A 20,966-nucleotide genomic window follows, 5' to 3' on the forward strand; every position below is an offset into this window, starting at 1 on the left:
AGCTCCACTGGCTGACACCCTCCACTCTGCCACCTCAGGCACTGCCTGCACACACATGCACATACTCACATGCATATACATAGGCACACACATGCAACCATGCACTCACATGGATATACACTCATGGGCATACACTCATAGGGCACACATATGCACACATGTGCACACAAGCATACTCACATATATACATGTACTCACACATACTCATACTTGCATGCACTCACACTGATACGCACTCACATAGGCACACATACACATACCCACACATGCACTCCACACATATACACACATGGACATACATGGTACACACATGGGCACACATACATGCACACTTGCACACATATGCACTCACATGGATACATACACTCATGGGCACACACACACACACACACACACACACACATGCACACCCTCACACTCACACATGCCCCTGCGTGTGGCAGGGCCTGGAGACCCATGTGGGGCTGTCCTGGCTGTGCTGTCTCCCCCTCAGAGCACAAAACCATGAGCTACGTGGGCATGAAACGCTTTGTGAGATGTTTGCTGGGAGTCTCGTGCTTTCTGTTCCTCAGAGATGTGACAGAGTCATGACCTGTGTGGGGAGGTCCACAGACTGCCCGCTGGCGCTCAATGCTCCAGGTTTAGCTCCCACTGGTGCAGTGGGAACAACAGCACCACCCAAACAGTCCCCGGTTGAGTCAGGCTTCCCAGGGCTCCTTGGGGTTCTGGGGTGTCAGGGAGCTTTATGCCTTAGGCACTGGGGGTGACACCTGAGTGCCTCACTGGGCTCTCTGGCTCAGGCGGTCACAGTCCCATGGTCCTACTATAATTTTTTTTTTTTTTTTTGCTTTTTGGGTCACACCCGGTGATGCACAGGAGTTACTCCTGGCTCTGCACTCAGGAATTACTCCTGGCAGTGCTCGGGGGACCATATGGGATACTGAGAACCAAACCCGGGTTGCCGCGTGCAAGGCAAACACCCTACCCGCTGTGCTATCGCTCCAGCCTGGTTCTACTGTATTAGCAGCTTCCGGGCACACAGGCCCCTTTGAGCCCTGGGGTCGTGCCAAGCAGGACGCACATCACACTCCTCACACTGACTCCTCACCCACACCCTGAGAGGTGCCCTCATCTGCTCCACTGCAGAGACTGGAACAGATGTGGACAGAAGCCATCCAGCTGAGAGCACATTGCAAAAAGAATTCCAACAGGGGCCCTAATCTGGAGGCTCTTACTTGCGTCCCTCAGGCTCCCCCCGTCCCCCAGTCAGGCCCCTGGCTCTGCCCCGCTCACCTTGGCCAGCCTGGCTCGCTTGATGAGGTCGTTGAGCTTCCGCACGGCCGCCTTCTGTGGGAGACCCTGGATATCCCTGAAGAGGTCCTGGGCCTCGGCCTCGAAGAGGCGGCGGTTGTCCGTGTTCTGCAGGGGCTGAGCCCAGAAGGAGCCGATGTAGACGCGCAGCACCTCGGGCGTGTTGATGACCTTGCCCAGTGACCACATGAGGGCTCCGTACACGCGCATCAGCTGCTGCGTGTCCACCTGGTCGGCCTTGTTCAGCACAACACGGATCTTGTCGTCCTGGCCCCGGAAGGCCTTGATGGCCTCTGAGAACTCATCTGAGATGTCCAGCTTGTGAGCGTCGAAAAGCAGGATGATCCTGTCCACTCGCTCAGCAAACCACTGCAGGACCTGGCAGAAGTCATAGCCTGGGGGAAGAAATGCTGTCCTGAGTACATGATTTAAGATGCATTGCCAAGGGGGACCCTGGAGTCAGTGCCAGCGGGGGGCTCCAGGGTAAGAACCCAGGGTCTCACAGAGGCAGACACGTCTTCTGGGGCTGAGTCACACTGCTAGCGCCCTCTAGCCCCCTTTATTATTTCTTTTTTTTTTTTTGTCTTTGGGTCACACCCAGTGATGCAGAGTTTCCTCCTGGCTTTGTGCTCAGGAATCACTCCTGGTGGTACTTGGGAGACCATTTGGGCATATGTGGTACCGGGGAACAAACCTGGGTCAGCCGTGTAGAAGGCACGTCCTCCACCCACTCTACTGTTTCTCTAGCCCCCCCACAAAATACTTTTTTTCCCTTTTGGGTCACACCCAGAGATGCACGGGGGTTACTCCTGGCTCTGCACTCAGGAATTACTCCTGGCAGTGCTCAGGGGACCATATGGGATGCTGGGAATTGAACCCGGGTCGGCCATGTGCGAGGCAAACGCCTTACCCGCTGTGCTATTGCTCTAGTCCCCCAAGATGCATTTTTAATAAAGACAGTAAAGGATCCAGAGATGTAGACACCTCCTGTGTATGCCTCCCCAAGTCTTTTCCTCGACTTCCCCCCAGGAGGAAGTCCCTAAAGCCCCTGCCCTGAACATGGTAAGCCTCGCCATGCATGCCTGAGTTCTTTCCTTCACACTTTCCCTGTCTAGTCTGTCCCACTGTGGCGCTCCCTTCGATGAGGACAAAGAATTGTTCAGAACACGGGCCAGTTTACTTTCGTAGCCCGTTTAGAATAGAGGGAAACCACGGGCTTTCTGGGTGGCTCCCACAAGAAATATATAAAGAGTCAATTATGGGCCTTGGCATGGCTCAGGGCTAGAGCACTTGCCTTGCAGGCATGAGGTCAAGAGTTCGATCTGGCACAGACCCACACACTGTGTCTGAGCCCAGTGCTGTTTGAAACCCCTGGGGCCTGCCATGAAGTGCACTGCATCCAGGTGTGTGCGAGCACCACACAGAGGGGCGCCTGGTGAGCTCTGCAATGAAGTGGGTGCCAACCCCAGGCAATGCGAACAATAAAGGGAAGGGAGGGGGACTGACAACAGAGCCAGCATCAAGATTTCACTGTAAGCTCTGTCCATGCAAGGTCAGAGCTTGTTTGAGGCATCGGTGCACAAGGTACCCAGAGAGACCGGGGAGAGCTGCCCAGCAGAGGAAGCAGAAGGGACCAGGAAAGTGCCCTGGAATCACCCAGTAGAAGCACCTGCATGGACTCGCGTCCCAGTGGGGTCACTGACGGATGCCTGTGACCCAAACACTCTTATTTACTCTCCTTTGTGATCCAAAGCAGGTGGCCAAAGGATCAGAAGCAGATGCAGGGACTGCAGGAGATATGCTGTATCTGGGGCTACACCGGAATCCACTTGAGTGGACTTTTTTTGGTTGTTTTTTGGATCACACCCAGTGATGCACATGGGTTACTCTTGGATCTGCACTCAGGAATTACTCCTGGCAGTGCTGGGGGACCTATATGGGATGCGGGAATCGAACCTGGGTCGGCTGCGTGCAAGGCAAAGGGCCTACCTGCTATGCTATCACTCCAACCCCTCGAGTGGACTTTTTTTAAAAAATTTTTTTGTTAGTGAAACACCATGAGGTACAGTTAATAGACTTATAAATTTTTGTGCTTGGGTTTCAGTTATACAATGATCAAGTACCCATCCCTCCACCAGTGCCCATCCTCCACCACCATGGGTCCCAGCATCCCTCCCACCCCCCATGCCCCCCATCCCACCCTGCCTCTGTGGCAGGGCATTCCCCCTTGTTCTCTCTCTCTTCTTTTGGGTACTGTGTTTTGCAAGAGAGGCATTGAGTGGCAATCATGTTTGGTCTATAGACTACTTTTAGCATGCTTCTCCCACCCTGGGAGTGTCCTCACAATACCCTTTATTTGGTGCTCTCTTCTCTATCTGAGCTTACTTTTCACCTAGCACGTGTGGCTGGCCTTCAAGTCATAGAGCAAAATTCCTGGTACTAATCTTCGAGTGGACTTTTTTAAAATCAATTATTGATTCCAATTTTACCAATGAATTCCTGGAAAAGATGCTTATTAAAATTTAACTTAAGAAATTTTTTTTCAGGTGGTACTTAGGACTCACTCCTGGCTCTGCACTCAGGAATCACTCCTGGCGGGGGTCAGGAGACCATATGGAATGCTAGGGATTAAATTCGGGTCAGCCATGTGCAAGGCAAGAGCCTGACCCACTAGATTATCTTTCCGGCCGCTGCGGCTGACACCTGTACCCATCATTTATGATTTTGAAGTTTTGAGGAGCCAGGGAGCCAGGGATATAAGAGACCTCACAGAGACAGTGTGCATGCGTCCCAAGCTGCATTTGGCTGAACACCCTTCCTGGTGTGGTGTGGTGTGTGTGTGTGTGTGTGTGTGTGTGTGTTTTGATTTCTGTCCCAGGTGTTATTTAGTCTGTCTGCTAAGGAGGGGCCCCAGACAGACCTGGTGAGCCCTCACTCTCCAAGTGTGGCCTTGTGTGTGTGTGTGTGTGTGTGTGTTGGGGTCCCTGGTAAAGCGGCAGAGGTGGTAAACTGCCCCACTTCTTGCAGGCTGGGATCTGGAGTGGTGATGACTGGGTGTGGAATCTGAGGAAGGATGATGACAAACCGCAGAGACAGTGAGGCCTGGCTCAGGGCAGAGGGGGCTGGGGGCTGAGCCGAGAGTCCAGGGCGCAGGGTGGTTTCCTAGGCTCTTGTCAGTTGAGTTCTCTAATCATTCTGTGACCAACCTGATCTTCTGGGGAAAACCCTGTTTACACTGGCCAGAGTTGGCTTCTGTGGTTTGCTACCGAAAACCAGGATTGGTAAATGATTTTTTCCCACATTTGAGTGTTTCTTAGCTGTGGGTGTTTCCTACCAGCCAGGTCTAAAACAGCACCTTGAGCCCCCTCACAGTCAGTGCTGAGTCTTGGGCAGATTAGCCATGAGACAGACACACGGACACCCGCACCTCCTCCGAGTGCAACCTGGGTTGGGCGGTTGGCCTTAATCACGTGTGTTTCAACTCCACCTAAAATGTGGGATCCTAATAGCTGGTATTTGTCTTTTAAAAAGACTTTATTTGAAAGCATGGTGAAGTCTACGCTATGAGGAAGGGGTTTTGTAGCTGCAAGTTTACTCTATTGGTTATTTCTGTTCCATTTTGTCTCAGGGTCACAGCTGGCAGTGTTTGGGACTTATTCCTGGCCCTGTCCTCAGAAGTCACTCCCAGCAGTGCTAGGAGACCCTGTGTAGTGCCTGGGATTGAACTGGGTTGTCTGTGTGCAAGGCAAGGGTCTTATCTATCTCTCCAGTCCGACCAGTTATTAATACAATTTCCCCATGGCATTCAGCCATCCACCTCCAGAACCTGTCCATCTTCCCCAGGTGAAACTCAAATCCAGTGTTTCCCAAAGTGACACCATCCTGGAACTTAGGGGTGCTGGAATGACCAGGGGGTGAGGGTAGCCTTGGGTGCAATTGAGGAGGGGTGCTTCTTTTTTTTTTTAACTTAAAGAAAGTGGACTTCTAGGGGGCTCTGAGTAGTTTATTCTTTCTGAATAAAGAAAGAATAAATTAAACCCTCTGCAGTAGATGCCTATTAAATATAGACTCCCAGGAGCAGCTGCCACTTTATTCTGTCCCCAAGAATGTAACAACTCCAGTCTCTTGGGTCTGGGGAACTGGACGGCAATCCTCTCGTGACTGCTTCACTTCACTTAGCAAAATGTACTTAGGGTTATCCCCAGTGTTGTGTAGGCCAGAATTTCCTTCCTTTTTCAAGACCCAGTAAGTCTGTGCAATTCTTTTAACAGGAAGCCCTCAAGTATCAAGCCACTGAGAAGTTTTGATTTCTGTCCCAGGTGTTATTTAGTCTGTCTGCTAAGGAGGGGCCCAGACAGACCTGGTGAGCCCTCACTCTCCAAGTGTGGCCTTGTGTCAGAAGAGGTGGAATCAGGATCCCTGGGGAAGGAGAGGGGGGTGAGGGGGAGGGCTGCATTCTGTAAACTCCCCTGGTAATCCCAAGTCTGGCCTGAGGCTGAGCTGGTGGTTCGCTAGCAAACCACAGCCAATGGGCTGGTGCAGGAGTCTGTGTGGTTTTGATCAGCAAAACATAACACACGTAAAGTAGTTAATTTTTGTTTGTTTGTTTGGGGGCCATGCTCAGGGCTTACTGCTGTGCTCAGGGATCACTTCTGGGCTCAGGGATCATTCCTGGCCTGGCTGTTGGACCATATGGGATTTTGGGGATTGAACCCACATCAGCTGCATGTAATGCAAGTGCCCTACCAGCTATACTGCCTCTCTAGATACTGAAGTGTTACAAAAAAGTTACCAATAGTTGGTTAGAGGGTGCATCACAGAGCTGTGGAAACACTTACAGTGCTGGAGAACCCAGTTCCTTATACATGCAAAAGCAGGTGCGTTATCTTTAAGCCTTAAACCCAGTCTGAAGAAACAATTTAAATCTGCTTATTTGAAGATGAATTTAATTTTTTGAATAATTCTTTTGCTATTTATTTACTTTTTCCCCTTTTATTCCCTCTTTTAAAATAAAGTATAATTTAGGGAACATGGTTATAATAGGGGTAATGTTTTTGTTTTTAGCTTTCTTTTGGTTTGGGGGCCATACCTGGTGCTGTTCAGGGCTTAATCCTGGCACTACATTCAGGGATCACTCCTGGCAGTGCTCCCAGGAGCATATGGGGTGCCGGGGGTCAAACCCAGGTTGGCTGTGTGCCAGGCAAACGCCTGCCCTATCTTTCGGGCCCCAGTAGGAGTAATGTTTATGTTACTGATGGACAAAGTTACCGAATGCACCCCCTTACCTCCTCAAGAGCCCACAGCCCTCCACCTCTGTCCCTATGTGCCCTCTATCGAGGGACATTTGAAACTCATGAGCCCCCTCTCTTGCCAGCTCAGGCCCTGCTGAGCTTCCCCTCTGTTTTCCATTTCAGTTTTTTGGAACCTAGAAGTTCAGCTGAAGGCTTCCCAATACATGGGTGAACTTGGTTTAGTTACATATTACTCCCCCCCACCTTTTTTTTCTGTTTTTTTTGGGGGGCCACACCCAAGGGTGTTCAGGGTTTACTCCTGGCTCTGCACTCAGGAATCACTCCTGGCAGTGCTCAGGGGACCATATGGGATGTTGGGAATCGAACCCGGGTTGTCTGTGTGCAAGGCAAACACTCTACCAGCTGTGCTATCGCTCCAGCCCCCACCTTGTTTTTTAAGGACATGCCCTGTGGTGCTTAGTGGCCAGCTGGGGGTGAGAGGAGTGGGGATGGGGGCTGTGGGGACTAGACTGTGCTAGGGATGGTGCCTGGGCCTCTGGCCAGCAGCCGGCCACGCTTCCCTGTTTTAGCCCCCCCTGCTCCTTCAACCTGGTTTGCACCTGAAACAAAGCTCCAATTAGACCCCGACACTTCCTGGCTGAGGACAGTCTCTGGCAGGGCAACTCAGGGCACCTCCACGGGCACTCAGGAGGGGAGGGAACAGGCTCCCTGAGAGATGTGTTCCCGGTGCTGGCCAGACCCCACAGATGTGGTGTTCAGCTGCACCCCGCCAGGGGCCTGAGACAAACCTATCACCTACACAAGGTGGTCACCCAGGGCCCCCAGGCAGGAAGTGGACTCCAGCTAGACTGTTCTTTCACCTTTGAAGAGTCTTTGAGGTCTGGGTTGCTATCTCTGGTCTGGACACACAGTTCTTACGGACATCTTGTTCCCGCAGCACCAGAATCTTTGGGGGCACACTGGGGTCTCTGAGAAGCCACCGCCCATTTTCCAGGGCTCCTTCTGGGGCCTGCTACCTTCCCTGAGCAACGGCCTCAGCTTCCGGGTGCCTCCCTTGCCAGAGCTGCTGACCGCGCCCTCAGCCAGGACAGTGACACCAAATAGAGTCTCTCCTGCAAGCCTCTGACAGGCCTGGGTGCTTTCTGTGGGCGCATGTACTCCAAATGCCCCAAGACTCACCTGACACAATTGTTTGGAATATATCTTGGACTTTAACAAGACATTTCTAGTACCAGGCTGGAAAGATAGTACAGCAGGTAGGGGGCTTGCCTTGTGTGCGGCTGACCTGGGTTTGCTCCTCGGCATCTCTGCACCCTGAGCACCACCAGGAGTGATTTCTGGGTGCAGAGCCAGGAGTAACCCCTGAGCACCACTGAGTGTGGCCTCCAAACAAAACAAAACAAGAGATTTCCAGTACCAACGTAAAAAAAAATGAGTTGATTAATCCTTACCAAGTGCCTCTACATGTTTGGAATGATGCCCAAGGAACATGCTTCCCTAGAATAGGGCTGCCAGCCAGCTTCACCCCACCTTGTCACATTCGCCCACTAGGTGATTGGGTAGTAGGTTAACAGGTGCACAGGGCGATGCTCGTCATTAGTCAAAAGACAAACTTACTTCCACAAGCAGAGCACGCATTGACTCAGAAACACCATGCTGAGTGCAAGCAGCTGAAACCCAGAGGACGGGCTGTGTGGTGCTGTGTATATTAAATTCTCCAACAATTCCATTCTCCAGCTAAGCTTCAGTGACAGAAAGCAGATTAGCAGCCGCCCCTGGCTGAGTGGGGAATTGGGACTGACGGCAAAGTGGTATAAGCATGGCCCGAGCTTCTCAGGACGATGGAAAGTTTCTGTTTCTTGGTGATGATGGGCAGTTGCCAGAACTCACAGAGAGAAGAAAACAGAAAGGCAGGACAGAGCCCAAGACTGCTCAAGTCACTTCAACACACTCATTTTCATGAAATGCCGAAAGGACCTGCAGGCTAATGTAATCTGTTCCCTGAGTGTGCAGTGCAAAGAATTTGCCTTAGCTATGAGGTTGGATTGAGCTAAGGCAACAGCCCTGCCAAGTAAAAGTTGACTTGTTCTTCGGAAGCTTGATAGCTGTGCAAATGTACAAGAGTCCCCGGGGTCAAGGGGACAGCATTCTCAACAGTGAGCATCAGTGGTGAGGTGATAAGAAAAATCAGCATCAAAAGGCTGGAGAGACAGTCCAGGACTTAAGGTGCTGGCCTTATACACGCCAACTCCGGTTCAACCCCCAGCACCACATATAGTTCCCTGAGTACTCCCAGGAATGATCCCTGAGCACCACTGGTATCGTCCCCAAATCAACAAACAACTGGCTAGACAGAATGGGACACGGCATGGGGCATTAAAAGGCAAGTGTGTGCAGTAGGTGTGTGTGAGTGTGCACACGTATATAGGCGTGCATGTGGAGATTGTATGCATAGGAGTGTGAGTACACAGAAACACACTTGTGAGGGCAGTCTGTATTTAGGGGTTTTGTCTGAGGACACAGGAAGCAACAGCATAACAGAACTGTCCCCAGGGTGCTCAATATGTTTAAAATACATATCCATGCCATTACAGACATCTTCATTGCACAGGAGCTTCCAGTGGGACGTTTATCAGTCTGAAGCCGAACGGAGATGCAATCAGTCTACTTGTTTAAAAATACAGTTTCTATCTTTGCAACAGGATCCCAAAGCTATCCAGCTTTGAGAGCTGGGAAAGAGAATTTGGCCCGCGGGAGGTCCCAGCTTGGCAATCCTGGCTCCAAGTTCTGGAACAAAGGGAGGGGGCAGGCAGGAAGGGGCCCCTCCTGCCAATCAGGGGCTTCCCGTCACAGCCCCATGGAAACTTGTGCTCTCCATCCCAGCCAACGGGACCCACCAGGAAATGGCCTGCGAGGTTTCAACAGCAGCACTGGCTCAGGTAAACACCAGGCAAGGCTTTGAGGAAGCAAAGCTGACCGTCTATTTTTAATAGAAAGGCAGAAAAAAAAAATGCTTACATTCTTCCCAGAGCCAAGCTTCTCATTTTGTGAGTTTTAAACAAGATGCATATCAGCGAGAGGATGCCAGATAACAGAGGTGAGTCAGAATAGAGGTCCGGCTCTCCCTGTCTGGGCCCTGAGCCTCATTCTTGGGGTGGGCAAGGTCCCAGGCCCCAGAGCCTTCCCCAGGCCTCAGTTCAGCAGGGGGGTCCTGGCTTGCTCTTCTAGAGCTAGCAGATCCCCTCCCCCATCCCAACCAGGCCCTGCCCAGCCCTCTCTGAGCTGTTGATTTGGGTATCGCTGACTCTCTCCCGGGGACCCCCCCCCGAGCGTCATATCTGTCTTTGTGTCGCTCCAGCACTGTGGTGACTGTCCAGAACAGACTGTCCCAATGGGCACGGAGCATGCCCGCTGTGTCATCCACTGCCCTTTGGTCCTCCTTGCCCCCCATCTTGCTCTCAAATGCTCCCCAGCCCTTCTCAGGACTCAGGTCATTCATCTCCAAACAGTGAGTACCCTGGTTGCTTATAGAATATAAATGTTTACAGGACAAAGTCTCCCTGACTGCCCCTACTGACCTTGCCAATCTTTTGTCATCGTTTTTCCTAAGCTCCACCTGCCCCACCCGCAACCTCATGGGGCTCCTGCTGTTCCCAGGAAGCCCCTCACTTTCCTGCCCCCGGACTTTGGCACAGACCTCTCCTGCCCTGAACGCCCTTTTCCGTTTCTCCTGCTACAACTTTCCGTCCCTCTGGGCCACTTCCCCTACCCTGTGGAAACAAACCAGCCTGTAGGTTCCTCCTGTTCCAAACAGAACAGGGCTGTTCAGAGCCCCAGCCCGAGGGCAGGGGCCAAACCCAGTCACTTGGGAACCCCATACCCTGCTGCAGATCATGGCTCAATCTGTGCAGCTTCCTTGCTGTGGCCCTCCGCTACTGTGCCCACGACAGAGTCCCACACTCCTGCAACGCACTCGGTGATCCCGACAGAGGTTCTGAGGACAAAACCCCCCTCTCATCCCATCTGTCCCTGTACACTCAGCTCCTGTGACTGATGCAAAAGGTGTTTAGTATATTTGGTGTATTCCTAAAAAACTTGATACTGAAGCTACCACATGATCTAGCAATCCCACTCTGGGGTATTTAGGCAAGGGAATTGATTTCAACACTTGTTTTGGGAGTTGGGGCCGCAACCGGCAGTGCTCAGGGCTTACTCCTGGTTCTGCACTCAGGCATCACCCCTGGTAGTGCTCAGGGGACAATATGGGGCGCTGGGGATCAAATCTGGGTTGGCTGCATACAAGGCAGCCACCTTACCCACTATACTGCTGCTCAGACCTCTCTCTGACCTTTTAATCAATTTTTAGAATCAATTTCTTCGGTAATGCAGGGGACTGAATCCAGGTCTTCACACGTACAAGGCAAGTGCTCCACTGCTGAGCTATATCATCAGCCTGTTGCTCTCCTCCCCCTCCCCTCCTCTCTTCCCCCTTCTCTCCCCTCCCTTTCTATTCTCTTGCCTCCCTTCCTCCCCTCTAAAAAATTCTTTTATTGAATCACCGGGAGATACAGTTACAAAGCTTTCATGATTGCGTTTCCGTCATACAATGATCGAACACCCATCCCTCCACCAGTGCACATTTTCCCTCCAACAGTGCGCCCGCTGTTCCCAGTTTCCCTCTCGCCACCCCCATCCTCTCCTTTTTAAAAAGGGTTGTTACTAATTATAGGAAGTGCAAATCATCTCCAAATAAACATCAAATATTTGCGCTTGTGCGGGTATTAAATATATATTTTCAAAAAACAGTCACGTCAGTTAACAATAATAGTTCCTTGAGTTAAACATGCACAGGCAGGCCCCACATTGTTTCCAGACCGAGTTTACTTTGCAGCTGGAAAAGGCTGTTTCTGAAAATGTTTCTGGGCTTGGGTGCAAAGTGGAAGTAAAAATAAATAAAAGCAGCAAATATTGACTGCGCTTTCTCCACATTCCCCCTCAGTCCCGGAGCTTGACCTCGTCCGATCACCTGGGAGCCTCACTCTGACCCCCACCGGGCAGTGCTGTTCTGGGGGTTTTAGCCCATGTGTTGCACGCAGGTGAGGCCAGAGGCTCTCGATCCATCAGGCTCTATGGCTACGTGCCAGGGGGCAGGACGGGAACCTGGGGACTCTCACCCCCAGCCTGTGCTTCAGATACTGGACTGGACCCTGGATGGCGGGAATCACTGCGGTTTTTATTTTCTTCTTTTTAATCTTTCAAAAGTCATTTTCTAAGTGCTCTACCATCCTATACTATTTTGCTTGCTTGTTTCTTTATTTGTTTCTGGGCCACACCCATTGGCGCTCAGGGCTTACCATGGCTCCGCAATCAGGGATCACTCCTCGTGGACTTGGGGAACTAGCATATGGGGTACTGGGGATCAAACTCAGGTCAGCCACATGCAAGACAAGCGTCCTAACCACTGTACTATTGCTTCTGCCCCATCATCCTATATAATTTTTGTCTGAAAAAATAGAAGCGTATTGTAGAATATAGGGTCAGTATGCACATTTTCACCAAGGAGGTTGTTCCTTTTCTTCTAGAATGATGACACTGATAGCTGGGGGCCTGAATTTCCAGCACTTTCCACCTCAAGAGCACTGAAGGTGACAGAGTCTCCACAAGGACACTGGCCCATTTCCTGGGAAAAGGCCTCCCCCAGGCTCCAATCCCTGAGTTGGAGCAAAGAGAAGGAGCTGAGCTGAGCGAGGCACAGATGCTTAGTCCCTCCAGCCTCTGGTCCTTTCCACTCCTAAACTGCTAATTCTTCTTTCCAGCTGACCCGAGGGCTACGGTGGGGCGAAGGGAGGGATTAAGGGAATACACTCCACACACTGTGGCCATGCCATCTTTAGGAAGGCCCAGTGCACCTCTTCCTGGAGGGTCGCTTGCTTGTGCCTCTCTTCGTTGTCAGCTGAAGCTGCCGCCTCTGCAGAAGGGAGTTGGAGGTGGGAAAGGCCCTCAAATGCCACCTCCCTCCCTCTGGCCTGGGGAGCGGGGTTGGCCTCTGAAGAGACCCCCTTTATATAAAATCCAGCTTTGGGATCTGTCCTTGGCTGAGTCTGGCACTGTTTATCCTCTCTGTCCACTTTCCACTCCTTCTATGGGAGCTGAGTCCAGGCCCCTATGAGTACACAGATCCATGCCTGTTTCCTCCTAAAACAAACAAGGGAACCTTACAGCACGTCGCTTCTTCCTCTGGGGGCTGTTGTGGAGAGCATGAAGAGAGCAGATGGGGGCCGTGTGCCCCCACCCTGACCCCCAACACACGGACTCCAGATGAGGGCTTGATGTGAACACTCAGCCTGATTAACACCCACCGCTGCTTTTGGTCTCATGATTGAGTCAGAGGGAAACTTAGGTTTTGAGTCTTATTTTCCATCTCGGATGAAAATATTAGGTTAAGGGGCTGGAAAGATAGTACAGTGGGTAGGGTACTTGCCTTTCACACAGCCAATCTGGGTTTGATCCTCAGAATCCCATATGGTCCCCCAAGCCTATCAGGAGTAATTTCTGAGCGCAGAGCCAGGAGTAACTCCTGAGTATCACTGGATGGGGCCCCAAAACAAAATCCAAAGAAATGAAATTTTATGTTAAGAAGCAGGTGCCCTGAAAATGGCTGGAGGCTTAGAAGGAGACAGCTGTGTTCCACGGTGTCTTCGGCTCTCTGTGGAGCAGAGAAGTCAGTGAAAACGTTCCAAGAGAAGCATGGAGCCTGGCCAGGCCATCACACGGTGCTGGGCCTCTGCTCCCTGTCTTGCAGATGGGTTCGAGGGTTCTTTCCAGCTCTTGATTATACTTCCAGACACTGGAGCGATAGTAGAGCACATAGGGTATTTCCCTTACATGCGGCAAACCCGGGTTTGATCCCTGGCATCCCATATGGTCCCCTGAGTACTGCCAAGAATAATTCCTGTGTGCAGAGCCAGGACTAACCCCTGAGCATTGCTGGGTGTGGCCCCAAAACAGACAAACAAAACTTTCTTTTTTTTTTTTTTCTATTTGGGTCACTCAGGAATTACTCCTGGCGGTGCTTGGGGGACCGTATGGGATGCTGGAAATTGAACCCATGTTGGCCATGTGCAAGGAAAATGCCCTACCCACTGTACTATCACTTCAGCTCCTTGCTTGTTTGTTTGTTTTTGTTTGTTTTTTCTTTTGGGCGACAAACAAAACTTTAATTATACTTTCAGGTGGGACTTCTGAATTTTAAGGTTTTATGAGGGCCGATGCGATAGCATAGTGGGTAGGGCATTTGCCTTGCATGCATCTGACCTGGGTTTGATTCCTCCACCCCTCTCAGAGAGCCCAGAAAGCTACCGAGAGTATTCTGCCCGCATGGCAAAGCCTGGCAAGTTACCCGTGACGTATTTGATATGCCAAAAAAACAGTAACAACAAGTCTCACGATGGAGACGTTACTGGTACCAGCTTGAGCAAACTGATGAACAACGGGATGACAGTGACAGTGACAGTGAGATTATAAAAATAAGTCACATTCTAGGAAAGTCAATGTAGCACAATGCCTGTATAGTAGAGGTCTCAGCTAATTAGTACAGTTTGGACAGTCGGCTACAGAACCAGCACAAGAATGTGAAACTGGGGCTAGAGTCATGGTATAGCAGATAACCCTTGCATGTGCTCACCTGGGTTTGATTCTTGTCACCATCAGGAGTGAGCTTTGAGCACAGAGCCAAGAGGAAGACCTGTGCACTACCAGGTATGGCCTGACGCCCTTCTACCCCCCTAAAAACTGTGAGTCCGAAGAGACAGCATAGTGGGTAAGGCATTCCTTGTACACGACTGACCTGGATTTGATCCCTAATACCCCACATGGTCCCCAGAGCTCACCAGGAGTGATCCGTAAGCACAGAGGCAGGAATGAACCCTGAGCACTTACAAGTACGGTCAAAAAAAAAAAAAATGAAAGAAAGAAAATAAAAATTAGACCAAAAAAGAAAAAAAAGAACTGGGGACTGGGGAGACGACTCAATGGGCTGAGTGCAGGTTTTGTATGTGAGGGGTGGGGAAGGCAGGGTTTGAGCTCCTGTACCTCATCGTCCCTTGAATAGCACCAGGAATGACCCCTGAGTAATGCCGGGTGTGACCCAAATAACAAGAGCCAAAAAAAAAAAAATGAGAAAGAACAACTCTGTTTGGGGGGTGGGGGATAGGAACAGGGTTGAGTAACTCTCTGATAACATTATCAGCCACAAGCTTATCTTATTTAGATCCACTGAACTCATGTGCTTGGGCTTGCAGACTCTTGTAGGTTTCCAGGCAGGTTCTTAGTTGTCCTGAGAATTTTTGAGACAACTCTGTGCCAAAAGAGATCACCAGAGGAAATGACACAGGACTGGAGACTGTGAAGGATGCTCAAGAGGTCGTCGGAGTCAACCTCCTGAGACTCTGATAAATAGGGTCAGGAGTCAGCGGCATGCACAGGGAAATCGCCCATCCCTCATTCTGCAAGTGGGCTTTGTGTACTCTAGGCAAGAACATCTCACACAATGCACCAATAAATCACAGTCACTTTGTACTTGCATCAGATTTTTGTGAGCCAACGGCACACAGACTCCACCCAGGTGGGATGAGGCCCCCTTGAAGAGAAGCTTGTTGATGGCATTTCAGAAGGGCCAAAAGATTCTTCCAGCACCAACACCACCCCTCTCTTCTTTCTCTCTTTCTTTCTTTCTTTCTTTCTTTCTTCTTCTTCTTCTTCTTCTTCTTCTTCTTCTTCTTCTTCTTCTTCTTCTTCTTCTTCTTCTTCTCTCTCTCTCTCTCTCTCTCTCTCTCTCTCTCTCTCTCTCTCTCTCTCTCTCATAAACCCACAGTTCTCAGGGATTATTCCTGGTGGTGCTTGGGGACCTTATGGGGTACTGGGGATTGAACTCGGATCAGTGGCTTACAAGACACCCTACTCATACTATCGCTTCAGCCCCCAAATCACAACTTTTTAAAGAGACATGTTAAACCAAGATGACACCCATTTAGGATCAACCCTTGACCAGCCAAAGGGATGGATCTGATCAAAACTCTTGACTGGAACCCTGTGCCCTGCCCTCTTCCTCCCTTCAAACATTTCCAATGTTGTGTGCATGTTCCAAGAGCATCTGGATACCAGCCAACAGTGAAGACCAGCTCCAGAAACGCTGGTTATCAGCTCAGCTCTATAGCCAAACACTTGCTCAGAGTTAGTGGTTTCTGGGTTAAGCTCCCAGATGGGACGAGAGATGGAGTCAGTGGGAATGATCTGATTTCACACTGGAGGACTGGTTCCTTATTTAAAAAAAAAAAAAACATGGAGATGAAGAGCTAATACAGTAGGTAGGGTGCTTGCCTTGCATGTGGACGACACAGGTTTGATCCACAGCATCGCATATGGTCCCTTGAGCCCTGCCAGGAGTGATGAAGAGACGCTCCAACAAGACTAATACTGAGGCGTAATCACTGGAGTTATGAAATGCTTCTCACCTACCAGAAAAAGCAAAGAACAATGACTGGGCTGGCCAGGTCCCAGTCAGGCGGCGTGTGGAAACGGGCCCTTAGTACTGCGGGTGCATCTCCCAGGGAGGGCATTTTGGTGTCTCAGCAAAAACACAGCAAAAAGACCACAGATGCTCTTAACTCAGCAACTTGAAGGAGACTGTATGTACTCAACCATCAGACTGTATATACTGGCCCTATGGAGCCAAGCTCACAGGTCCCTGCAGCACTGTCTGTAGATGGGAAAAAGCCTGCACCATCCATCCAAAGCAGACCAGAGGAAGAGGTGACGTCAAGTTCCCCCGGGGCCCTCGGTGTGCATGGATACCCCAGTTCTGCTGACAGAGCCTGTCGGACAGTGTGGCGGTAGGGGAGGGATGCAGCCTGCTATCCGACACTGTGGAGTGAATGTTCCCTGCATTGTGTACAAACACCAGGCCGCGTGGCAGGTGCTTCTGAAGAGCACTTAAGGAATGAGAGCCACTGGGCAAACACTCCAACCTGCACTTTGCACAGAGATTTGACTTCAAGCTGAGGGTAGTTTTGAGAGCCTGAGAGTCCCGGGTGTAGCATCTGGTACCCCGAGTGCCAGAAAGAGATTTATGCTTTAAGAGGATAGGCAAGGGGGGCTGGAGAGAAAGTACAGTGGGCAGAGTGCTTGCCTTGCACGTCCCGCCCAGGGTTTGATTCCCAGCATCCCATATGGTCTTCTGAGCACTGCCCATAGTGATCCCTGAGCTCAGAGTAACCCCTAAGCACTTCTGGGTGTGCCCCCCCAAACAACAAATAAGGACTGGAGAGAGGACATACGTGGGGTCCTTGGTCACAGCACCCCAACTCCTGGTCCTTCTCTCCCAGAGTCCCCGACCCCAGCTCTGCCTACACCCCCCATGCTTTCCACAGCCCCCAGCATTTCCTTGACTCTGCTGTCTCTTCTGCTAGTTCCTGGAGAAGCCTGTGTGTACCCTAGAGCTTGGTCACCTTGGGGGAACCCTGGAGTAGTTGGCTGAGCTGCTTTGTTAAGGGTTTCTTCTGGGGCCATTTGGGTTCCCCCGAATCCAGCACAGTCTCCACCAGGAACCAACATGCCAGACACTCAGTGACTTCTCCTGGTGATGCCACTTTGTAGACATGAGAACTGGGATGCACAGAGACCCCGGTCAAGTGGAGTGCCGGGATGGCTGGGGCCAGCTCCTCCTCCAGGGCCCTCAAGCTCGCCTGTGCTGTGCCACCTCACTCTCAGGGCAGGCTGTGGGTGCCCCGTCCCTCCTGCCCCCGTGCGTGAGCATCAGGGCCTTGACTCTGATGATCCCGACCCTGCGACCCCTAAGAGGGAAACCAAGTCTCCTCTGGACAGTGGAGGACACGGAGCTGGGGGTCGCTCAGGGTTTCCCAGCGGGCCAGCGGGAGAGAAATGGGAAAAAAGGATGCCTCAGGACTGAACTTCCTGGCCCGACTCTGCTCCTCTTGCACCTACACCCTGCCTACACCCTGCCCTTACCAACATTCCCCCAGTGCCGCACTGGGGCACAGTAAGGGGGGAGGGTACACTTCACAACAGGGACTGAGGGTGTGTCACAGGAATGTCCCCATGAGAGCAGTGAAGTTATTCAACATGTGAAAAGATAACTGAGGTCTCTTAAAAAGTGCCTGTTCTAAAGTGTTAGAAGTTTGTCTATGTCCGCCAAGGGGGCAGCCTGGGGACATTGGTGGCGGGATTGATATGGGAACATTATGTGCCTGAAACAGCTCGGTTATTATGAATGACTTTGTAAATGATGGTGTCTTAATCAAAATCAAAAAAAAAAAAAAAAAAAAAGAAGAAGAAGAAAGAAAAGAAAAAAACAGTGCCATTTTCACTTTCCTTTTGGGGGTCCCTAAAAAAGCCCACCTTCCCATCAGGTCTAGACTGGTTTGGGGGCGCTTCTACATGAGGTGGGGCACGGGCAGAGGGCGTCTCAGTCAGTGTGAGTGTTGGGGGCACCAACTCTCCCTCGAGAAGCCCTGGTCTGGTGGGTGCTGGTGAGCTCCGGTGGCCCTCACCTCACACAAGGCCCCATCATTCGGGCAATCTCCATCTCCACCCGAGTGGTGGTATGAACTCTATGCGTGGTCCAGGCAGGGGACATGGCTTGGGTTCGTGGGCTTTTCAGGCCTGTGGTCCTGGTCTCTCTGACCTCCTCTCTCTGGTCAGTGGGGAGAAGCGGGCAGGCGAGGAGAGAGGCCCGCAGGCTCCAGGGGCAGCGGGCAGCATCCAGCACTCGGCTAGGAAGCGCGAGTGGAGTTCCTACTGCTGGAGAACCACATCCCTGACAGACTCTAAGGCCAAGCAGGGAGGATGTGGGGAGAGGGGAACCCGAGAACACAGCCTGGCGAGAGAGGAGAGGGAACCAGGCAGCCCGGGCGCCCACAGAAATGAGCTGCAGCCCAATCTGAACGCGGCACCCGGATGTCCATAATGATAACTCGGAGCAATCGGGAGAGGCTATGAAAGATAATCCGACAATGGCTTCCTGTTGTTTGCAGACTCTGAAGCCGGCGTGCTTCCAGCAGGCCTGTGGCTCATACCAGCTGCCTGTTCCCTCACGGCTCCCCGCCTCCCCGCCTTTGACCCTCGCCAGCCTCCAGCCTCCCCTGAACCTGTCATGTCTGGCAGTGCCTCCAGCCCTCACAATGCAGGCCCCACGGCCTGGCGTACTTCCCCACCCTCTGCAGACTAGAGGACTTCCTTCGTCCTGAAGTCTGAGCCCCCTTGCGGCCCCCTCAGAGTGGGCTCCCCTTAGAACCTATATAAAGCAGGACCCTTGGGACCCCACGCCAGGGAGTGGCAAACGTTCCTTCTTTTTGTTTAGCGTGCATTGGTTTTGCACTGGAACTCATCCATCTCGGTAATGGATGGAGCGAGATAGCACAGTGGGTAGGGAGTTTGCCTTGCATGCGGCTGACACAGGTTCGATTCCTTTGTCCTTCTCAGAGAGCCCGGCAAGCTACCGAGAGTATCCCGCCTGCATGGCAGAGCCTGGCAAACTCCCCGTGGCGTATTTGATATGCCAAAAACAGTAACAAGTCTCACTTCATGTTCCTGGAGTGAGGAGATGCCATTGGGCTACACTAGCACGCAACAGGGATGAATGGAGACATTACTGGTGCCCACTCGAGCAAACTGACGAACAACTGAATGACAGTGCTACAATGCTACAGTGTACTGGTTTTGCACTGGGACTCATCCATCTCCTTCCCCTCTATGCACGACCCATTTGGGCTCCTTCATATATAGTAGTCTCAGAAGTAGGCGGACTTTTTATTTGGTGAGACCTCACCTTGCTGAGCTCAGGGTTTAACTCTGCTCTGTAGCATAACTCAGGGGACCCTATGTGGTGCTGGGGGACTGAGCCAAGGTTAGCTGCATGCAAGACAAGTGCCTTCCCCACTCTCCTATCTCTCTAAGCCAGGTAGTAAGACTTTTAACAACACCCTATTGGTTTCCCTGGAATGAGCTTGTCAAGAACCTTCTTGCAACTTGGCCAGGGGAAGTCACAGAGCATCGCTTCAGTGGAATTCCACTGATGAGAGCGGGAGCCGGCAGGCTCTTGATTAAAGGGCCAGAGGTGCACTCAGGTATGAAGGCTGGTGGGAGGTGGCATCTTTGAGACCAGTGACCTCACTCACTGTGGGATGTGGGTGAATTCTTAACCTTGTCAGGAGAAGAATCTCTTCTCTCATAGAATCGGAATGCAATTCCTACCACTCTAAGCTTCTGTGTGAAACAAATGAGCTTCAAAATAAGTGAAAAGCATCCAACAGTGTGACTAGTAGCATTATTGTATTTCAATGCACCACACCTTTTTTTTTTCAGTCCAAAAGTTAGTTTATAACTTGCATTGCATAATCACTGGTGAGAAATAATTCTGTTCCTCACATTACTTAAAAGGAAATCAGAGCACCAATGTATTCACCATGAACCCCAAGTTCTCAGCACTGTATCATGCATCATCAGGATATTTCTGGGAGGTGAAGAGACACTGATGCAATGGTTTCTCAACCCAAAGAAGAGCCACAGGTATGAGGGGAGACAGGGCAGGCCATACAGCCATGCTGGTATACTCGAAAGGGTGAGACTTGTGTCTTCCTGTGAAAACTAAACTGTATGGCTCTATCTGCCAGCAACATGGAAACAGCTGGCTCTGCTTGTTTTAGATTGTTTTCAAGGTCACAGTGGGAAATGAAGTGAAGCAACTTCTCGAGGAGAATAAGACACAACTGGTAGTCATCTAGGCACCCTAACATCCTTGCAGGCCTAGGATGCATGTGTCAACAAGCCCTTCAAAGACCACTTGTGCCATTTCTATGAGTGGATGATGAGTGATGATTGTCAATTGACACAGCTGGGAATTTTAAGTGTTGGTCCTTATGCCCCCATAGGCAGTTAAGAGTTGGGGGCTTATACCACCATCACCAAGGAAACAGTCACCAAAAGCTACAAAAAGATGGAAATCTAAGGCATGGATTGAATCTGAAGATGATGCACTGTGGCAGAGTGATAAAACAAACACATCTCACGTCAGTGATGCTAAGGACAGAGTGTCAAACAAAAGCCCTATCTTTAGACAAGGAAGATTGGGCTTCTATATCATGTTATATACAGTATCCATTTTGCAACACTATGTATCTTCTCAAATGTAATGGTTCCACCATCCAATTTGGAAACGTGAATTTTGTTTTTTTGTTTTAGGGCCACACCCTGCTGTGCTCAGGACTTATCCCTGACTGTGTTTTCAGGGATCACCCCTGGTGGTACTTGAGAAATCATATTGGGGTGCTGGGAATTGAACTGGGGTTGGCCTCATGCAAGGCAAGTACCCTACGTGCTGTACTACCT

The 20,966-nt window shown here is 51.0% G+C and overlaps 1 protein-coding gene across 1 annotated transcript in view; it reads right to left on the minus strand.

The window, feature by feature from the left end:
- EHD4 (EH domain containing 4) overlaps positions 1-20,966 on the minus strand; it is an 83,333-nt gene that overhangs the window by 14,957 nt on the left and 47,410 nt on the right. The window contains exon 4 of the mRNA XM_056134096.1: positions 1,294-1,706. Coding sequence (XP_055990071.1) covers positions 1,294-1,706 — 413 coding nt within the window. The remainder of the gene's footprint in view (positions 1-1,293; positions 1,707-20,966) is intronic.

This window comes from Sorex fumeus, unplaced genomic scaffold (genome assembly GCF_029834395.1).
Source record: "Sorex fumeus unplaced genomic scaffold, SorFum_2.1 ptg000098l, whole genome shotgun sequence".
Taxonomy (NCBI): domain Eukaryota; kingdom Metazoa; phylum Chordata; class Mammalia; order Eulipotyphla; family Soricidae; genus Sorex; species Sorex fumeus.